Below are 20517 nucleotides of genomic sequence, written 5' to 3'. Positions count from 1 at the left end.
CTTTAAATGTGAAAACATTTTCACAGCATTTACACTGTATAGTGTGGTTTTCGTTAATTTTTATCACCTTGCAGTTTTTCTGCGCACATATACAGGCTCAAAACAATCCATTCTCTTCTGGATATGTCAGTCTGCTCAGATAGTAGGTAGAGTAGACAATAGGAGGAAGGCTGGCGATGTAATTTAATGTACAAGGTAGACGGATAAACAATGTGCTACCTTACAGAAACATCTCCTTCCCCCATACCTCCTACTCCTCCCCTTCTGTCCTCATGAATATTGGGGAATTAATGCGCGGAGGGAGGGAGAGAGAGAGGGAGGGAGGAGGCAGGGACAAAGGCAGAAAGAGAGGGTAGTGATGGAGGAAAGGGAGGGGGTGAGCTGCTGTCGTCAGAGGCCTGGCAATGCGCAGGCTCTGTGCGACCTGGGCTGGCTGCCTATTGATTGGAACACAACGGGCTGTGGGAGGACGGAGTCGGGCGGCTGTGGGCTAACGGGTGAGGGAAGGGACACAGACCAGAGCGCAAAGCACGCTGCCATCTTCACCTCCCTGATTCTGTTTTTCTCTCTTTCCCCCTGGAATGAGTGTGACGGCTGCGGCTCATCGGTGGCTTTCGCAGCAGAGGGAGGCTTAGGCACAGATTCTTCCTCGTCTGAGAAGATCCGTCCTACACACCGAGCCATAACGACAGCGGCACGGCTACTGCAGGTAATCTGCCTTCCCACTCTACCTAACGTCCTGCTGTTCATTCTCCCAGCCCAGGCCTCTCTGAGGTCCTCGCTGTGCATCATCTTACCCCCCGTCCTCGTCTTGTAACCATGGTTTCCTCCATCTCTCCTTCCTCTCTCCTCGCTGCTCTTCTGTTCTCTCCCTCCCCCACTCAGTTTTTTTTTTCTCTCCCTCTGATGAGCCGATGACATGCACTTGCGTGATTTCCATTTCTGCCATTGCTGCCTGAATATTGATTTGAAGTGGAATCCATATCACTAAGAATTATGAATGGCTCATGCATTGATTTAAATAGCACTTGTCATGTGTTGGAATTGTTCTTATACAAAATAATAGTCCTTGTTCTGAATGAAACAAACCAACGTGTAAGAAATGGACTTTCTGCTTTTTACGAGCATGATGGTGTCATCAGTGCTTTCGAAAACCTGCAGTGGAATAGGTGTTTGCCTTGTTATTTGGTCATCCCCTCTCGCTGTAAAATGGGCAGCGTGATCTGGCTCCATTGATTCATTTTGCTCTGATGAGCTCCTGTGATTGGCTCTTTTTACACCTGCATCTTTGTGGAGCACCTGAGACCACTCTCTGTGAAGGTCGCATAGAGAAAAAGGCTGACACACATCCCAAACACACTGTATGCAGACATCCAATACCTGCACGTCTCAAACGCCTCCACAGCAATCCGACTGCTGTCAGCTACAGTGTGGATGCTGTGATGTCATACCTCTCCTGTAGGTTTCCACTGAACGAAGCCGCAGCTCGACGCTCTACCGAATCCCTCCGTCTCAATCCACACCAAACAAATCCACAGGACCACTCCGTAAAAGTTGAGCTATTCACTTTTACACAAGAAAATTAGTACAGAGAAATATCTATTTTCAAGAATTGTAAAGAGAGCAAGAGATGGGTCAAAAACTGTATCAAGGTGCACAGTCACATTTTCCCAAATATCACAAAAGTAATAGTCTGCACATACATATTAAAGTGACTATACGTAACTTTTTAATGTTTCTGAAGCTCTATCATTCTTCATACAATGTTCTTAAATGATCTCTAACAACAAACGAGACTAACATAGTATATGTATATACTGTATATACTATATAGTTTTTAGTAAGGCCTCTGCACAGATTCTATTTTTCCCGCGAAGTCACAGAATGATTCACAGCAGGTAGACGGGGCTACAGTAACACATTCTGACGGGTCACAGATTTCAGTGTAACACCAGAAAAGCCTGTTAGTGTATCCAGCCAGGTTAAGGGTAGCAGGAGATTACTTTATAGAGGCCTAATTGTATTTTAATATTATTTTAGAAGTTATCTGCTGTAGTTATGGCTGATACTGGGCCAGGACCATCACAGGAAAGAAGGAAATTAAAAGAACAACTTAAAAGGGAAAGTGAAAGACAATGGGTGAAATCTTTGTCGGCTTTCAACAGCTGGAGACTATTACGGGATTGTTAATAATTCAAAAACATCCCTAAATTGGCCCTCAGGTATGTAATATGTCTATTTCATTCATAAAATAACTTCAGATTGGGAGATGTGGTTGTACGTCAGTAGTCAACATTAAATTACGTCCCCCTTCCATTTAGCGCGGAGGTTTTATTCCTTTTATTCCGTGTTTGTGTTGGCTTACTATTTTCTTTTCCCTTGTCCCCCTGTACTTGTGTAAGCGTCCTTGGGTTTCACTCTATATTAATCTAAGTTATTATTACGTTGGTTGCTACAACAATCTCTTAATGCTTTGGCTCGTGACCCAGTGACAGTGATACCTGGTTTAACTCAGGAGACATCCAAAGTAGGCTAAGTTACTGTATGTAACATTGGAAATGAAACGATGCATCTGTAATCTGTAATCTACAGTGGGCAGTACAGCATCGTAAAGAAAAGAGCTTTAGGACAGCAGGTGTGGTAAAAACACTACCACTTTGGTCCAACGCTAGAATCAACACAAACTGAAAGTTACATATAGCCACTTTAAGTGCAAAGTATAAACAATGAACTTGTTGCATCACTGTAATTATGGACTGTAATAACGTAAACTGTAAATACTGAAAGTATTTTGAATAGTCGCTCTAAATCAATCAACCATATAAATGAATGTTTAATTATGTAAATGACATACTTTTACTATGTATGAACCTAAATTATTGCATGCTGATCAACAAACTTCAATAACTGCATTTAGGCTCCTACTGTACATCTCCTTTGCTAGAACAAAAATATTCCAGAGTCAACTCAACTGGCAGTAAGTAGAAAGGCTACAGCATGACCGGAAAGTGCTATTAGAAAATTCAATTTCAGATTGTTCACCCTGCTAAATTTTCAAGCAGTGCATCAGTGCCTCCTGCAAGGAGTCCTTGTGGCAAGCTTGGAGTCAGATACTAATGTTCCTTATTAGAGTAGACCTAATAACCTTAATTGGATCTATTGATGGATGCAAGTTGTCAGTCACTGTCACCTAGTAGTGAGTCATCACTCTGCTGACAGGATTTATTCCACATGAAGTCATTTTCTCAGCAAAATAATTAGAAATAAATGTTAAGCCAAAGACAAAGCAGATGCAATTAAAAAAAGAGAAATACAGCAGTACAGAGAGAGCTGTAGAAACATATCCGTCTGGCTGTTGACGGAGCAGCACTTTGCTGAGTGATGTGATGAGGAGGAAGAGGCTTGCACAAGCTTGTTTTTAAATGGGCTCCTCTGTACTCACCCACTTAGGCTAGGCCACGGTCCAGCTTAGCACAAAGGATGAAATTTAGAACTCACTACTAGTATGTATGTGTGTAGCTACAGTTAAAAAAAGGAAACATTTCTGTTGTTTGGCCTGTATAAAATTCTCTCATACAAAGCTGCTCAATTAATAAACTTAATAAACTGAAAACATTGAAAAAAAACTTCTAAATGTCGTAAAAAGCGCGGGGGGAGGACACACATCCCCTGCATCCCCCCCCGAACTCTACACCTACTGTATGATTCTATCCATATACTTTATGTACAGTCACATTAAATTATTACAGTCAAATAAAAATGACCATCAGTATCATTTTTCTACAGTTACTGTGAGCTGCTTTCTCTTGTATTCCATTTCGGTAATTGGACTAAGGAAGCTGAACTAAGTATAAAAACCTTAAGAATCATTAATTAAGAATAGGGAAGTTTAGAAACTTAAAGAAATAATAATATCCTGACCCATAATATGCTTACTACTGTCCAAACATACAGACTTCATGTGATAATAAGTCCCAGTACAGACATTGGAGCACAACTCACACTGTGAAGATGCCAACAACTCCATTTGGGGTAGCGTATGCTCTGTGAACATGTTTATAATGGTGATCAGTTTTTCTGGGAGACAGTAGAATTCAAAGGCAGTAAGTACATTCTTCCCCAACCCATGCCAAGTGTTTCATGTTTGAAAGAGTTCAACACACAAAGATGTATATTTGTGTTGCTGGTAATTCCATCTGCCATGGGACAACATATGTACTGAAAATGTACATATTTTTTATATCTTGGAAAGTACTGAGTTTTCCTCAGTACATTTCTGAGAGTGTTTGAAGTTCTTTATCACTCACTGTGGGAAAGAAAAAGGCATTCCCGCCAGCTAATTAAGTATCATTATTGAACAGAACCAACTGAGAATAATATCTTTGTCAGGACTTTATATCTTTCTGGGACAGAACCAACTCAGAGTAAATTAGACACAATTGCACCAAATTTAGCTTGAATGATTTTGAAAGGGAACATTTGAATGTACCAGATCTTGTACCAAGGTTTAACTGTATTCTTTGACTTATTTGACACGTTTAACCAAAAACACAGAACATATTACAATCAAAACTAAAGAAATTTGGTGCGCCTAATGTCTGTCTCTTTGTCCCTTTTTCAAATGCATGTTTAAGTAATTTTCTAAAGTCTGTCCTAGAACCACAAAAGTGCTGTGAGGGGTATCGCTGTGCTGTAAAAAGCCCATCTCTCTAAATCAGTCATTTACAGAGCAGTATTACCATTATCTGACTCAATTCATCACAATTTTTTACAAGGATATATGTTTACACCCATACAGCATATTCATCAAACCCCTTAAAGAAACCCTTGGCCTACACTAGAAATGACCTTATTGTGATATGTTATATACTATGACAGTTCCTATACTTTCATGTCCCAGAATCTTGGATACTTCATCAGTTAAATCCCAGTAGGTGTACTTAATTAACTGTGGTTTACCAGTAAAGCCAACTGGTTGGGTCCCCTTAGGGACCTGGTCCCCTTCTGGCACATCTACCTCCATCTCCTCTTTGTCGAGACAGCTTGGTGCCATTCCACATGAGGTGAGGCACGCATGATTTAGGAGACGCCAGATGAATCCTTCTGGGATATTGGTAATCTAACAGATGAGGATAGATAGACGTTTGTGCTTTGTCTAATCTGGTATTTCCTTTTTAAACGCAATGCTGATTAAACAAGCCCCTATTATGCTTTTTTTGATTTTTCCCATCTTTTAGTGTGTTATATAGTTGTTTGTGTATGTAATAGATATATAAAGTACAAAAAAAACACATTTCCCTCCAAATGCAGCTTTCCTTACCACAGACTGTACTTTCTCTTAACTGCCTAAAAACGCCTCGCCCACATTCCTGTTTGAAATTCTTCCATTAGTGATGTCACTGATTGAGAAAGCCAGCCCAGTTTTTCATATGTGCTGCCCATTGATGCTGCCTGAACAAGCATAGCCCGCCCAGTGGCTTGTTGGAATTTGGTTGACCAATCACAACCGAGTGGGCCAGTTGACCAATCAGAGCAGACTGGGCTTTTCAGGAAGGCGGGCCAAGAGCTCAGACAGTGGTTGCATCTTATGTCCCTTAAATTGCATCCCCGACTCCTCCACTTGCCTCCCTTCTTAGTCCCTCCCAGCAAGGAGGCACGGGAGAGACACGAGAAAATCATGCGAGGAGGAAGGCAACGAGCAAATGTGTGTTAGAGGGATGAGACGTCTTTTCCTCTGAAGCGTCACATGACGTCACAGCTGTATGGGCGGAGTTAGCAACTCCTTCAGCTGCACGGCTTCCAGGAAGGCTGCTGTCGTGTATCCTCGGCTATAGCTCCTCGATGATCCCTCCTCGATGCTCGCTCCTCGGGGCAGAAATAAGAGCTTTGAGATGGCCTTCTCTAAGGAGGGCAGAACAACTTCCAGTTATCAAGCTATCAAATAAGGGACATGAGATGCAGCCAGAGTGTTTCAGGCAGAGGAGCTGCAGCTATGGGCAGTATGAGAAACAATCTGTTTTTGAACATCAAAGCATGTAAACCTATTCTAGTAGACCCCAAGAGTACAAATATGACGCCGAAAAGGAGTAAAATAGGGGCTCTTTAAAGCATCAGTGTTATAAGCTGTGCTGATGGAGCATCCTTGATGCATTAAACACTGTGTGACCACTCTGTTTGTGCAGGACACCATGGAAGCCCCTCTTGTGTGTTTGGATGAGGAGTTTGAGGACCTCCGGCCCTGCCGCATGGATGAGCTGGACCACCCAGTGCTCAAACACTCTTACTCCACCACCACCGCCCCCCTGGCCACCATCACCCGCGAGGACTTCTCTGAGCTGGAGAACTTCTCTGAGATGATGAGCTTCAAGTCGATGGAGGACCTGGTCAACGAGTTTGACGAGAAGCTCAACGTTTGCTTCCATAATTACAACACCAAGACGGAGGGCCTGGCGCCCATACGCAACCAGTCCCACAGCCAGGAGGAAGAGGAGAGGCTGCAGGACGAAGAGTGAGTGACCAAAGTTAATATCATTCTGGCGAAATATTCATAGCACACTGTCCACTTACTGTGGTATTCATCTGTCATTGGTCTGAGGCCTTAATGGATCTGATACAGTTAAGTCTTACCCAACTGACATTTACTGTATAGCACTTATAGTTAATCAAAAAGCATTTGCATCTGTATTTTTGGCTTAAACTGTAGGCCTATTTATATTTGAACTTTTCAGCAAAATGCCAACATTTGGGCTTTGTGATCAGGCTGTTCACATGAACCATTCGTACATATAGCTACATAACCTAATGCAATGTATTTTTTGTATGTATTCCACTTATTTGTTACTGTATGCCCCATGTTGACTGGATTTATTAATCCTGCTGCCTTTTCTGTTCACTCAGCAGTGGTTTTACCTTATTTTTATCAGCCTGTATTAAAATACAACAGGTACATATTGCTGTTCAGTTGAGCACTATTATTATTTAAAGCTGTTATATTGCTGTATGAAAACTGCTGTTCATATTGTTGTTAGAAGTTTGGTTAATATATTATGGCAGTTGTTGAGATAATTAGAAAAGGCTGATACAGTTGCAAATGCATTTTAAATGAAGTCAGCGATGAAGGATAATATATAAAGTGCTGTACACGTGTTAGTAGTTCTAACAATGACAGACTGGTCAGGGACAAATACACCTTTTAATTATTTTAGATGATTTATTTATTTTTGTATTCTCTAACAAATGACCATGTATGTTCATCTTCCATGTGCACTGTATTTGGCATTCTTAGCACACAATGTGTGAACTATAAAAATCCTAATTTTACAATCCTCCCTTATTATAGTCTGTTGTAGGCTATTCATGAAACAGGGAGAGGACACCTCAATGGTTTTTGACCTTATATTGTGCTGGGGGGAAATGACTGATGAATATACTGTGTTACAATCATTGTTTACAGTGTGCATGGAATTTATCACTTAATTATCTTTATAGTTTCTAGATTTCAGAGTCCAATTTCTTTGTCTTTATTTTCTATGTCTATATATACAAGGGAGCAAACCATATAATATGTAGAGAAGGAAACTCTGCCTCTTTAAACAAAACAAAAAACAGTGAGAAAAAGCAGGGCAGATAATAGCGGACCGACTGAATGATATATCTAAAAATATACATTTACAAAATACTGCTCTTTAATGAAACCATTCAAGGAGTTAGGCTAATTATTTCCACAAACTGTTGTACACTTTGCCTGAAGTTAATGTTACTTAGGTAATTTATATGTTAGCCCATACCAGAGAGAGGGAGAGACAGAGTGAGAGAGAGAGATATTCTAGCATCATAGACCTATTGTAGATTAATGGTTGTAATGATCTTCATGGTAAATTTCCTGCGTAACATTAGGATTCTTCTGCTCACTTTTAAGGCAACGAGTACAACTGTTAATTTGTGCAAATAATTACCCTAACTCCTTGAATGGTATGATTTATGATGGTTTCAATCCAGAGCAGTGGTCACGCATTCAGTCGGTCTGCGATCATCTGCCACGCTTTCTCTCGCTGTTTCATTAGAGCGCCCGTGTTACTTTTTTTTTTTTTACAAATGTGTTTCACATTGTCATACTTTCATAAGAAGCTGCTGCGCACTCTGTGTAAATTATATGCACAATACATATTCTCTGTTTTTATCATCAGTAAATCAGTGATCGACATCGTGGTCTATTAAAGAAAGCCGTGAACGTGCATCTATCTGAATTACTTCACCCTAACTCGACCTAGTCTCTCCTCCTCAGCCTGACTCGACCTAGTCTCTCCTCCTCATCCTGACTCGACCTAGTCTCTCCTCCTCAGCCTGACTCGACCTAGTCTCTCCTCCTCATCCTGACTCGACCTAGTCTCTCCTCCTCAGCCTGACTCGACATAGTCTCTCCTCCTCAGCCTGACTCGACCTAGTCTCTCCTCCTCAGCCTGACCTAGTCTCTCCTCCTCAGCCTGACTCGACCTAGTCTCTCCTTCTCAGCCTGACCTAGTCTCTCCTCCTCAGCCTGACTCGACCTAGTCTCTCCTCCTCAGCCTGACTCGACCTAGTCTCTCCTCCTCAGCCTGACCTAGTCTCTCCTCCTCAGCCTGACTCGACCTAGTCTCTCCTCCTCAGCCTGACCTAGTCTCTCCTCCTCAGCCTGACTCGACCTAGTCTCTCCTTCTCAGCCTGACCTAGTCTCTCCTCCTCAGCCTGACTCGACCTAGTCTCTCCTCCTCAGCCTGACTCGACCTAGTCTCTCCTCCTCAGCCTGACTCGACCTAGTCTCTCCTCCTCATCCTGACTCGACCTAGTCTCTCCTCCTCAGCCTGACTCGACCTAGTCTCTCCTCCTCAGCCTGGCTTGGCCTTGGTGAAACGCACCAAGCCAGGATGCACAGATTAGACTAGGTCAAGCCTCGCTTTATCGGTTATCCTGGATTTATATATTATACTTTTGTGCAATAGGAAGAAGTTCAGGAGAAAACACAAGACTTTCACCCAGGAAACGGGTGTTTGTGTCTGGGGTGTACTACTTAAGGGGACCTGTGTTTTAACCGAAACTACAATCGTTTTTTTTCTAATCTTAACTAGTCATTTTAGTGCCTAAACTTAACTGTCGTCTCTGCAGGACAGTCCCCTTTTGTCGACTAAACTCAACTGTAACGGCTGCTGAAACGACCGTCTCCTCACGGTGTTCTGTACCCGGCTCACAGTCACCTTTTGTCAGCTAAATCTAACTGTAGAGACCACTAAAGTTAACGGTCATGTGACCGGTCGGCTAAACTTTGTCACGTGACTGGCCGGCAGCCGCTGTAATTTCGTAGGATAGCATATCATATATCAATATCATACGAACCCGTTCAAGAGAAAGTGTTTTTCTGATTCACCCTACTTGGTCATCAGCAACATAATAAAGTGCTCGAAATTACCACAGACAGACTACTCCTCCAGCCCTTTAATTACACTCTAGCATAGTCATTATGTTGTTTATGCCATTAATACCATACACAAACACAACGCACTCTCAAGAACCAAACAGTGGCTCAGCGTGTCCCACATGACAAAAGTCCAAATATTTCCACAGACAGGCTGCAACATCCAAAACAAGCAGTCAATCAGCAGCATGAGCCCACCCTCCCCAGCACCACAGCCGGGCTGCGTGCTGAATTATTCAATGTGCAGTGTTGTACGCCTCAGTTAGCTTTGGCTCTGTTGGCGTGTCTCTGTCTCCGTCTCTCCACCAGATGACTGCCAGACCCTCCTTCAGCCCCCAGGCGCTGAGGCGCAAACACACGTCCTCACTCTGTGTGGATATGAATCGTGCTAAAAATAGCCTGACTGGAGGTGTAAGAGGAGAGTTTTTTTTAAATGAGTCTGTGTTGATTTCAGAGTATTTATTAGAAGGATAAACCCCTTGAGATGATTCATCACATTTTCGAGGGGGTCCTTAAGACAAATATATACGGAAAAGACAAAATACATTCACACATATACACTTTGATGAATAAAGTGGACTGATACTGAGCACAGAACACAGGGCTGTGGGTGGATGTGAGTCCTACAGTACTACACTAATCTGCATGTTAGGACCAAGACATGAACCTAATGCTTGACTCTGATTTGTTGCTAAGATAAGGAAACTAGTACAGATATATTCCAGTCAAACATAACAACTGTTCCAGCCTCCACCGGAGTTTTTGCCAATAACAATGTCTCATTGTTCCTCCCCTTTCATAACAATTCTTGCAAGCAACAATCAGCTGATCAAGTGAGCCTCATTCACTATATTTATTCACTTTTAAGAAGCTATTAAAAGACAGCCCTGATGCTCATAACGCTGAGGATATTGTGTTGTGTTATGACATATAGAAAACTATCTCTTTTCAGTGGAGGGTGCAGTCTGATTTAAAGGGACCCATTTCAAACCGGAGAGTCTTCGGGACACAGTTTTTTTTGTGATTGTTGCGGGCAAAAATCCTTGATTATGCGGCACGTTTTGTTAAAAAATGCAATGGAATATGCAGGATATTTATTCAATTTTATGTGATGAAATTGTGGGAACTTGCAAAAACTACGGTCATGGCTTCATCGCGGGGTTTGCAGCTTTTCGATGATGTTCACGTCGCGTAATTACGTCACTTCATAACGTTCCCATGGCAACGGGAAAATGGCTGCTCTCGTGTGAAGTAAATGCAACATTTTTCAACTTTCTGTTAAGATATATGGGACTTTTTTGCAACGAAAATGCAGGGATTATGAAATCATACAAGCCCACATATTTTGCGCAGAAATCGGCAATTTATCCGGCAAAAGTGCGGCGTATTTGAAAAAATGCGGCCCCCGCATAAATATGTGGACTTTGGCTGATTATGCATTGAATTATGCGATCGCATAATCACATTTTTCTGGAGGGACTGACTGTTTGGTTGAAAACAGTGTGTTGCACATTTTGGCCTAATCCCTGCAGTTGCCTGATTAGAACCACAGATATGAGTCAGTCTGACGAGCTGATGGAGAGCTAGAATATTAAACGGAACAGATTTCTCTTCAGTGGCTGCGGGCCAACAGATACAGCGGGACAGCTTTGAAACATGGAGTTTCCGTTCCTGCTGGCCAGATGATCTAGACACGTCCCTGTGTTATGCCTTCAGTATGAGCTGTTGATGTTGTTGTGTGTCATGGTGATTACGGATTATTTTTTTTTTTAAACATTTTAATGAGGTGAGTTTTACGGAAGCCCTGAAAGACAAGGTGAAAAAAAATATATATGCGGGCAATATTTATCTCCTGTGTACGAGATAACGTCTCGTACGTACAAAATACATTTTTAGGCTTAATTAAGCTGTTTTGAGAAAGAGAAAGCCATGCTCAATGAAGCAAACTGTGCATAGGTGCCAACTTGGGTTAAACAGTAAGCCAGCCGCCTGTTAGCTGTTAGCTACAATTCTGTACAACACTTGTTATTGCTTAGTTTTCATCATAGTGTTAAGTGTATTGAAACGTTGACCCTGTTGATGTGCTGGTGCATCCAGTGATGGCATGCAGGCATGGCTGGTGAGGTAAGCTGCCGGCTGAATGGGGTCCAGTGTGTGTCCGGGGGGTGGGCAGTGCCACTGGGAGCAGGGGAGCAGGGGAGCAGGGCAGCAGGCCTGAGCCAACCTCTTAGTGGAGGAGGAAAAAAAAAAACACAAAGGAGACTTCTCTCCCAGTTGAATGTCATTCCTCCTCAGACAGACGCTCGCTCCGGGTTGCAGTCAGGCACCACTGGCACAATGATGTGAGAAGCTTTATCTAAATCTCTGCTAAGGATACCTTTTTACTGAGCAGTAAGCTGTTTCTTTCTGTTGTGCATTGTTCCTCTGCAGCCTCCAGCTCTGCGTATTGAACAACATTATTGACTTGCCACAATGAAATATTGACTGAGTTGCAGGATGCTGAAGATAGGGCTGAATAGACTTCCTTATAACCAGCAAGATAAAACAACACAGCAAACTCTGGTCTAATGCTCTTATGTAACTGTCTAACTACAGCGGCTGTGGAGCCACCAGCTTAAAATGCTAAACAGCCTTTAGGGCTAAGGCCAAAAGAGTGTCCTGATGCTTGCTGACATGTCTGCATGTGTGTGTGTTGTTTTGCAGTGTGTGGGATGCTCTAACTGACAACTACATCTCCACCTGGGACGGCACCGACTCAGAGGGACTCAACGGCAATCTTTCTGACCAGGAGGTAAATGTCACTCACTTTATATGTAGTTTAAATCTGGGAAATGTGCTATTAGGCCAAATAATAAAGACACTTTTATTTTGGAAAGATTTAATTGGGTTTTTATGACCTTTTAGCCACATTTCTTGACAAAAGGTAACTTTGGTAACACTTTACTTGAAGGTATCTACATAAGAGTGTCATGACACTGTCATGAACACATGACACTGTCATGACACATGAACCCTAACCCTAACCCTCACTTGTCATAACAAAAACCGAATGACACTTAAAACTAAAAGAAGCGTTATGTCATGAACGTTTATCACTTGGTTATAATGTTTATGAAACGTTCATGACAGTGTCATGTCACTCTTATGTAGACACCTTCAAGTAAAGTGTAACCGTAACATTTTATTACAAATGAAAATGTTAACTATTGTTAGTTCAACTAGTTTATAAGGTGAACATGATTCTGTTTTATGGCTTTATATTTGTAAATGAATTTTTCACAGTGAGGTGCCACACTGAGTAGCTAACTGCTTCGTTCTCTCTGAGGCTTATCCTCATGCTGACACTAGAAGATATGCTTGCCCAACCTTGACTGGTCTGCCATTCAGCAGAGGTCTCCCATCTGCTCCCCTCCCTTAATTGGCTCTCAGTTCCAACCTGACAGCAGGCACTTAGCAGGCTAGCCCATGTTTGGGCTGGTCAGGGCCAGAGCAGACACTTTAGCCCCAGATGGAGAGGGTTGTTGTGGAAATGCATCATAGTGCTCATATTAAGCTGGATCCTGCTGTCAGATGAGTTGCTGAGATTCCCTCTATGTCAAAACAGGCCAGCAGGAAATGTTTCGCAAAGGACAATTGTACATTTTTTCTTTGGATATTGTAGTGCACACTTTTCATTATGTCTTCTGCTACAGTGCCTTCCATGTTTCAATTTCTTGTATTTATTCCAGACATAACCACAAAAGACATCTGCTTGCTGTGTGCCGTGTTTTATTACAGCAAATATTAAATGGCAAATCTTTCAATGAACTGTCTCACTATTATGCTGTATCAATAATTGGCAGTAGCCTGGAGACAGCCCCGGTGGACATTCATATGATAAGACTACAATTTTACAGCCATGTCAGCAGCTCTGTGAGAGCACAGCAGTGCTTTGAGCTAAATGCTAACATCAGCATGCCTATGACAGTTTTTACATGCAGGCAGCCTATAATGGTTACTGTATGCTGCTGACTATCTTAGTTTAGCATGATAACATTTACTAATCAGCACTAAACACGAAGTAGCTGAGGCTGATGGGAATGTCATTTTTGCAGGAATTTGTTCATAAACCAGTAAGTGTTGGACAATTTCAAATTTTGTAACGTGAATGTTTAAACCAACTTTGTTGATGGGTCATTTCAAACAAAAGCACAAATGTCAACCCCATGGTGGCGAGGACAAGTCCTTAGGACAGGACAGTCTGGGAACCATGGATGTCTCAGTCTGGACCAACTGATCAACGCTGCCATCACTCCAGCCAATGGCACAGATTTCTTCACGTTACAATTAACTTCACTATCAAAACTGTAGGACATCAAATTTTAGGTATAAACTATTCACTTTTACAAATGGAATGGAGTAAATTGCTTTTTAAAAAGCGATATGAAATAATGTAAAACCTTTCAAATATTTAAGCATGAGATTTTCAAATGAGTGTGACTTATCTCTCCACCCCAGGCAAAGTTCTTTTGGAAAATGACTGTAGACGGTTTGGTTCATTATTCCAGTGCTGATAGACTTTTTGACTCTTGTTAGTCTTGTTTTCTTTATAAGACATACTGCCATTTGTTTGTCCTCATGTTTCATCTCACAATCTACAGATCCAAGAAAAAGAGGACGAGGAGATGAATGAGAAGAATGACAACGCCAACTGCCTGAAGGACGAGCCTCTCATCACAGCTGATCAGGTGTGTGTGTGTGTGTGTGTGTGTGTGTGTGTGTGTGTGTGTGTGTGTGTGAGAAAGAGTGTGTGTGTGTGTGTGTGAGTGTGAGAGATCAAACAGCAGTTTGTCTGCGTCCTGCTTTTGATCATGAGAAAAAGGAAGCAGGGTGTAGCATGAGGCACCGATTGGTGCGTGGGTCCACTTCATCTTTCACCTGCCTTTTTTCACCATCATGCATTTCTGTTTACAATAATTGTGTTTGCTGGGATTGCCATCATGTTCTTAAAGCCACTTGTGCCTTGTCCATTCAGATTTTTTTCGTGGTTGTTGGGGGTTTATGGAGTGAAAAAGGTCAACACTATAGAATGGGTCAAAGTCAAGCTGTCCCTTCAGGACAAACCGTAAAATTTTAAAATGAATTCTAAATGCCACAGGTAACCAGTGCAGGGTCGCCAGAATGGTGGGAATGTGCTCAAAGTTCCAGGTTTTGTGAGAGCCGCTGTACACAAGCTGGAGGCAGTTCATTGATTTCTGGGGCAAGACAGCAACACATAAGGAGTTCTGGTAATCTAGATGGCTGGAGACCAAGGCATGTATAGGGGTTTGTCCATCACAGAATAAAATAAATTATCTAATGGCGGCAATGCTCCTGGAACGAAATATATCATCAGCATAACAAAGGGAGAAAGTAAAGAACCAAGAACAGACCCCTGAGGAACCCCAGACATAATCTTTGCATTGTAGATGTGGCATTCCCATTTAGATTTGTGTATGTTTTGCATACATTCTTTTGATGGAGAGGCTCTTTATCATGTCCAATTAAACTACTTGTGTCCCTTGGACAGCGTGGAGGGTTTGACTACCCTTTTATAGAGTTGTTCCAATACCAGCAATGGAAATGCCTCCAATACTGAAAAATGCTGGTATTAGCGTGTACGTGAGTCTATGCACCGATCTGATATCACGTAATTGAGCTGGAAAAAAAAAAATACTTTAAAGTAGGGCTGAAACAACGAATCAATAAAATCGATGAAATTCGATTATTAAAAATAGTTGGCAATGAATTTTATTATCGATTCGTTGTGTCGCGCAACACGCCACTCAGTCGCGGAGATAAAAGCAATTGAGTTGAGTGCCGAGCGGCGCGGAGCGAAAGAGAAGAAAAAAGAGCAGAGCGGGGGTAGAGGAAATACGGAGAGAGACCGGAGAGACCCGTAACGTTGTTCTGAAACACATGGCGGAGGCAGAGAAATCAGTACGACCTAAGTCATCCAACATGTGGGAGCATTTCACACTAAATAAATCGAAAACATGTTGCAAGATAAGCAAAAGCGACACATCATGGCACAGGCTCACCACGGTGATGATTCAGCACCTAAAACGTAAACATGTTGGAGTCCTTGATGAGGAGGAAGGGAGTTCAACAGCAGGGTAAAGTCACTACACAATCCTACTTTTGTTCCGTTTTGAAGTGAGGAACGTAACGTCCCTCCAGTGGTGCTGGTGTGGTGTTTACTCGTTATCCAGCTGACTAGCATGACAAGTTAGCGTTAGCTCGTTAATAACAGTAGTAAAGCAGGACTAAAGACACGTTTTTATTCACTCGCCTTTTTTGGCCCATTCATTTTTCAATCTGTTGTCATGTATATATTCTGTGCTTTGTCCCATATCAGTTATTGTTGACGTATATATTTGTGTGTGTTGTACTTTTTAATTTCATTTTAAAGTTCTTTTATAGCACTTGGTCATCTTAAGCTGTGTTTAAATGTGGTGTACAAATGAACTTAACTTTCACTTACTACAATGATAATTTAATGAATAAGCTTCAAGTGAACGTGTGTGTGTGTGTGTGTGTGTGTGTGTGTGTGTGTGTGTGTGTGTGTGTGTGTGTGTGTGTGTGTGTGTGCGCGTGCGCTGTCTGTATCTGCTCTTTGGGTTACTTACCTTTACACAACTATTAACTAAAACAACAAGTATGTAAGTATGTGTTGAGTTGATTTAATGCTTTTTTGTTATTTTTTTTAATCCGATTCATCGATTAATCGAAAAAATTATCGACAGATTAATCGATTATTAAAATAATCGTTAGTTGCAGCCCTACTTTAAAGTCGTTTGTTTATCTCCTTTTTTCCTCATGACAGACTGTCAAACTAATGAAAGAAAGTTCTATGGCATTCATTCTCTGTATGCATTTGCAGTTTTCAGGCCAAACAACAAAGATAGCAATCAAATCACATTCATACAGGGTTAGTAGTATACAGCTGTTAACAAATAATAATAGATGTATATATATTTTAAAAGCAATGGTGTCAGATCACCAGTATTGGCCAAAACGCAAGTTCCGAAAAAAAAGGATTGGAACATCTTTAGTATTGTGCTAGTACAGGAGTTTAGACAGGTGCTTGCCTAAGTCCAAGTCTGCTTCTGCAGCACACTGCTGCAGCCTGTGTAGACATCAATAATGGATTTAAATATGATATGTACACTTCCACAGGAGCCTTCTGGCATTTTAGTGGCCACACCCTACTAACAAATGGATGGTTATGGATGTGAGTGTACTTACCCCTGTCTCCTAATCTCTTTCCTGTAAATTCACCTGTCTCTCCTTCAATCTCTCTCTCTCTCTCTCTCTCTCTCTCTCTCTCTCTCCCCAAGGTCATTGAGGAGATAGTCGAGATGATGGAGAACTCTCCAGATCCCGGCGAAACGGAGGAGGAGGAGGATGAAGAAGAGAGCAGCCCTTGCTCCATGACCAACCCCTCCCTGCTGGAGGAGATCAGGCAGCTGTCGCAGGCCTCCAACAACAACTGCTCCTACGAAGGTAGATCTGAAAATGCTCAATCAACCAAAAGTCATTTGTTCATTTTCTCAGCTGGTCTAGGATGTGAACCGGCTACATTCCTGTCAAAACAGTGTTCCTTGTATACTTGCCAGCAGGTTGATCAGTCTTTCTAATGGCAGTCCCCTTTAGGTTACAATTCATTTTTCTCTTCGAAGTATGTTGCTAAACATCAACATCATACCAAAGGCGAGACCCCCCCCCCCCCCCCCTCCTTCAACTGAGTCCTTGCCATAGGCTGGACATAAATATCATCCCTATTTATATCTAACATGAAGGCCAGTAATAGTCAGTGCATGGGCAACATGGTCAAGGACAAACATGAATAAGTTGCACTATATATCTTATGTAAACAGTTGTTTACTCTCATTCAGTCAACTAGTGTTTTTGGGTAGATATATGTGTCCGTATTCATGTTCACTTCAGCCAACCAAGCCACGGCCACACGTCAGGTTTGGATTTAGTAATCCACATGGTTAGATTAGTCCCATCAGCAGGTCTATAGAGAACAAGGCGCCCTGTCGCCGGACATATTGATCCATGTGGTTCCTCTATCTGAGTTGCATTGGCTGAGGTAGTAGAGCAGTCGTCTACCAATCGGAAGGCCGTTGGTTCGATCCCTGGTCCTGCAGTTTAATGTCGAAGTGTCCTTGGGCAAGACACTGAACCCTGAGTTGCTCCTGATGCTGCGCCATCGGTGGGTGAATGTTTACCTGATGAGCAGGTGGCATCTTGTATGGCAGCCTTGCAAACCAGTGTATGAATGGTGAATGATTCCTGTACTACGTTAAAGCGCTTTGAGTAGTCGATAGGACTAGAAAATATACATAGTTTTCACACTGGCCTAATATTTATTAAATGTATAATTATGTTTTTTAAGTCTGATGGCTGGATAGATCAATCATCAACATGCGCATCAATGGCCATAGGATCTAATCAGTCCCTCCAGGATTTCGTGGCCTTTTTTTTTAGATTGTTGCGGCCCAAAATGCCTGATTTTGCGAGAGCTTTTGTAAAGAATTGCGATAAAAGTTGCGATGTCTTTTGTTTTTTTGTTGCAATGAAGTTGCGAGATACGGTGAAAATTGCTGAGCAGCAGCCCCGCCCGCTGCAGAGAGCCGACAGGATTGAAACAGCAGCAGCTTTCAGCAACTTTAAAAAGATCGTCACAGCGTACATTGATGTTAAAATGTATACAGTTATTGGTCGAATTTGCAGTAAAGTTGCGGTGATTGGTCAAAATTGCGAGTCGCACCGAATTCACAGTGATTGGTTTAATTTGCATGAATTGTTCTCAACCTGGGGACTGGGATCCTCCAAGGGGTCATGAGATGACTCAGAAGGGGTTGCTGCACAAAATGATGTATCTTTTTCTAGAATCTTTGCCTTTTCCTTATGAAACCCTTTATAAATGTACTCCTTAGGCCTCTAAATGATAGAAGAAAAAATGTGCGAAGGTACAATTACCCTGTGATTGAAAATGCAATGGCTAAAGCAACAAAGAGTTGGGCACCCCTGATAATGTGAAAAAGCTAAACGGGGTCAGAACACCTTTTCTTGATGACATTACTTTGTAAATGAATGGTATTGACAGTGTCACAGCGACTAAATACTGTTAAAGATAGTTTTTGTCGATAAGTCCTGCTTGATTCTACCTCTCACTTTTGCTCAAACTTGCATGTTTTTACAGTATGACTTTTTTTTTAAGAAAGTGAAAGCACACATGCATATGTAGAATTAATGTAATATACATTAACATTACTAAGAAATATATATTAATTTTTCATAACATAAACCATTAGATTACAATTTATTAAATTACAAATAAATGTACAGCTTCAGCCATTGTCTGTATGTATATAAAAAAAGTTTAAATAGTCTAACAATCTAAGTTATTTACTGTAAAATTAAGATTTTTTTATATACAGTGCATGCCATTGTTTAGCTTTATGTCTAAACCTATGGGTAATAAAAAATACTTTAGCACAAAATAAAACCCAACTATCTTCCCTGCAGGCCTGAGCCTGATGCCCAGCTCGGCTCTGGTGGAGCTGCTGGACCGGGTGGAGGCGGCCATCCGCCAGTACTCAGAGGAGCTGGTCAGCCAGCTGGCTCGGCGGGAGGAGCTAGAGTTTGAGAAAGAGGTGAAGAACACGTTCATCACAGCCCTGATGGAGGTGCAGAACAGGCAGAAGGAGCAACGGGACAGCAGCAAACGCCGCCGCCGGGACAAGGCCCTGAGCCTGCAGGGGGGGGGGACGCCACCTGTAAACGGAGGGAACACAGCCTCCACGGGCCACACGGAGAAGACAGGGAGCATGCCTGTCAAGGTGAGAGGCTCTATACGTGTGTGTGTGTGTGTGTGTGTGTATGCGCCTGATATTTGACACAGGATTCTCCCTTACATTCCACTGTGTGTGTCTGACAATGCGAGACTAATTATGCCACAATGGGCCAGTGATGTGCCACGTTTTGCATCCCTGCCAAGAATCGCATCCCCAAGGGAAAACTAAAGATTTTTTGTATTTTGAGTGTTAAGGGGTGCATGCATTATTTGGCAGAAATGATTGTGAAATTCTCAGCAGGCATGCAAAACTCGGCACACCACCTGATTTACTAAGAAATGGCGGCGTGCCTATGTGCACTGTGGTTTTCATTGAGTTAAATTAGAATATGGTGAAAGCACACAGTGTCTGACAACTCTCCCACTTCCCTCCCTCTGACTGTTAGCATAATGGATCTTAGGCCCATTAGCCTGTAAGTGTCTTCCAGGAAAGATCCTAAAGTGACCAGTCGTCTTCATACAGGAACAGCCCAGTCCTGTCCTGTAACAGGGAAATAACTTAATGGATTTTTCCTTCATGCAATGCAGCAGCAGTTTTTTATGTGGGGACTGCTGGGTACCTGAGGCTGCATTGCTAAAGTAATATGAATGATGGCTTAATGATGCAGATGCAATATGAACAGTAAAGCTAATTCAATCAAGAGAGACTTTATTTCAGTGAAATAAGTTTAATGAACATGGTGCATAATAGTTTGAAATGTTAGTAGTCTTTGGCGATTAGACTCCATCGCAATGTTAATTTATAAGGGGTATAGAAGCCGTTGACAATTAGGAATATCCTCCCCTGATGGAGTCTAGACACTGGTGGAGGTGATGAAGGGATAAAGGAAGCCCAAAGATCTGGATGGATGGGATGTGAAGATGGGCTTCTGATGGAGGAGGAACCCTGTGAGCCGGGAATGATGGGAACAGGAGGTGAAAGGGGCGGAGGAGGGTTGCATCGATTCTCCCTGAAATGACAGCAGCAGAGAATATAACAGGTTTAAAGTTTGAATGCAACAACGCGATAGCTCATGCAGATTTTTGGCAAATCTGGTTGGTTTAACTGAGAGCGTAAATGCCCACGTTCAATATACGCTGAACTTCATTAGAATCTCACCATAATGTGATGTTTATGTGAGATGCTGAAAGGTCTGTTCTGTACAAAAGAACTACTCAGTCAGCTTGATCAAGGAAGTGATAG

At 42.1% G+C, this 20517-nt stretch overlaps 1 protein-coding gene and 1 long non-coding RNA gene across 3 annotated transcripts in view; one reads left to right on the top strand and one right to left on the bottom strand.

Annotated features, from left to right (window-relative positions):
* The first annotated feature begins 28 nt into the window (after positions 1 to 28).
* fez1 (fasciculation and elongation protein zeta 1 (zygin I)) overlaps positions 29 to 20517 on the top strand; it is a 25172-nt gene continuing 4683 nt past the window's right edge. The window contains exons 1-6 of the mRNA XM_031310924.2: positions 29 to 709; positions 6183 to 6508; positions 12152 to 12239; positions 14089 to 14175; positions 16807 to 16972; positions 19007 to 19320. Of these exons, the coding sequence (XP_031166784.1) occupies positions 359 to 709; positions 6183 to 6508; positions 12152 to 12239; positions 14089 to 14175; positions 16807 to 16972; positions 19007 to 19320 (1332 nt within the window). The 5' untranslated portion in view covers positions 29 to 358. The remainder of the gene's footprint in view (positions 710 to 6182; positions 6509 to 12151; positions 12240 to 14088; positions 14176 to 16806; positions 16973 to 19006; positions 19321 to 20517) is intronic.
* The window catches only part of LOC116058199, a 17569-nt gene continuing 17029 nt past the window's right edge, over positions 19978 to 20517 (bottom strand). For both annotated transcript variants that reach the window (XR_004106988.2, XR_004106987.2), the window contains one exon: positions 19978 to 20284. This is a non-coding gene — a long non-coding RNA (uncharacterized LOC116058199). The remainder of the gene's footprint in view (positions 20285 to 20517) is intronic.

The sequence above is a fragment of the Sander lucioperca genome, chromosome 13 (assembly GCF_008315115.2).
Source record: "Sander lucioperca isolate FBNREF2018 chromosome 13, SLUC_FBN_1.2, whole genome shotgun sequence".
Lineage (NCBI taxonomy): Eukaryota > Metazoa > Chordata > Actinopteri > Perciformes > Percidae > Sander > Sander lucioperca.
Note: the sequence above shows the minus strand (reverse complement) of the source record. Positions and strands in the feature narration are given on the sequence as shown.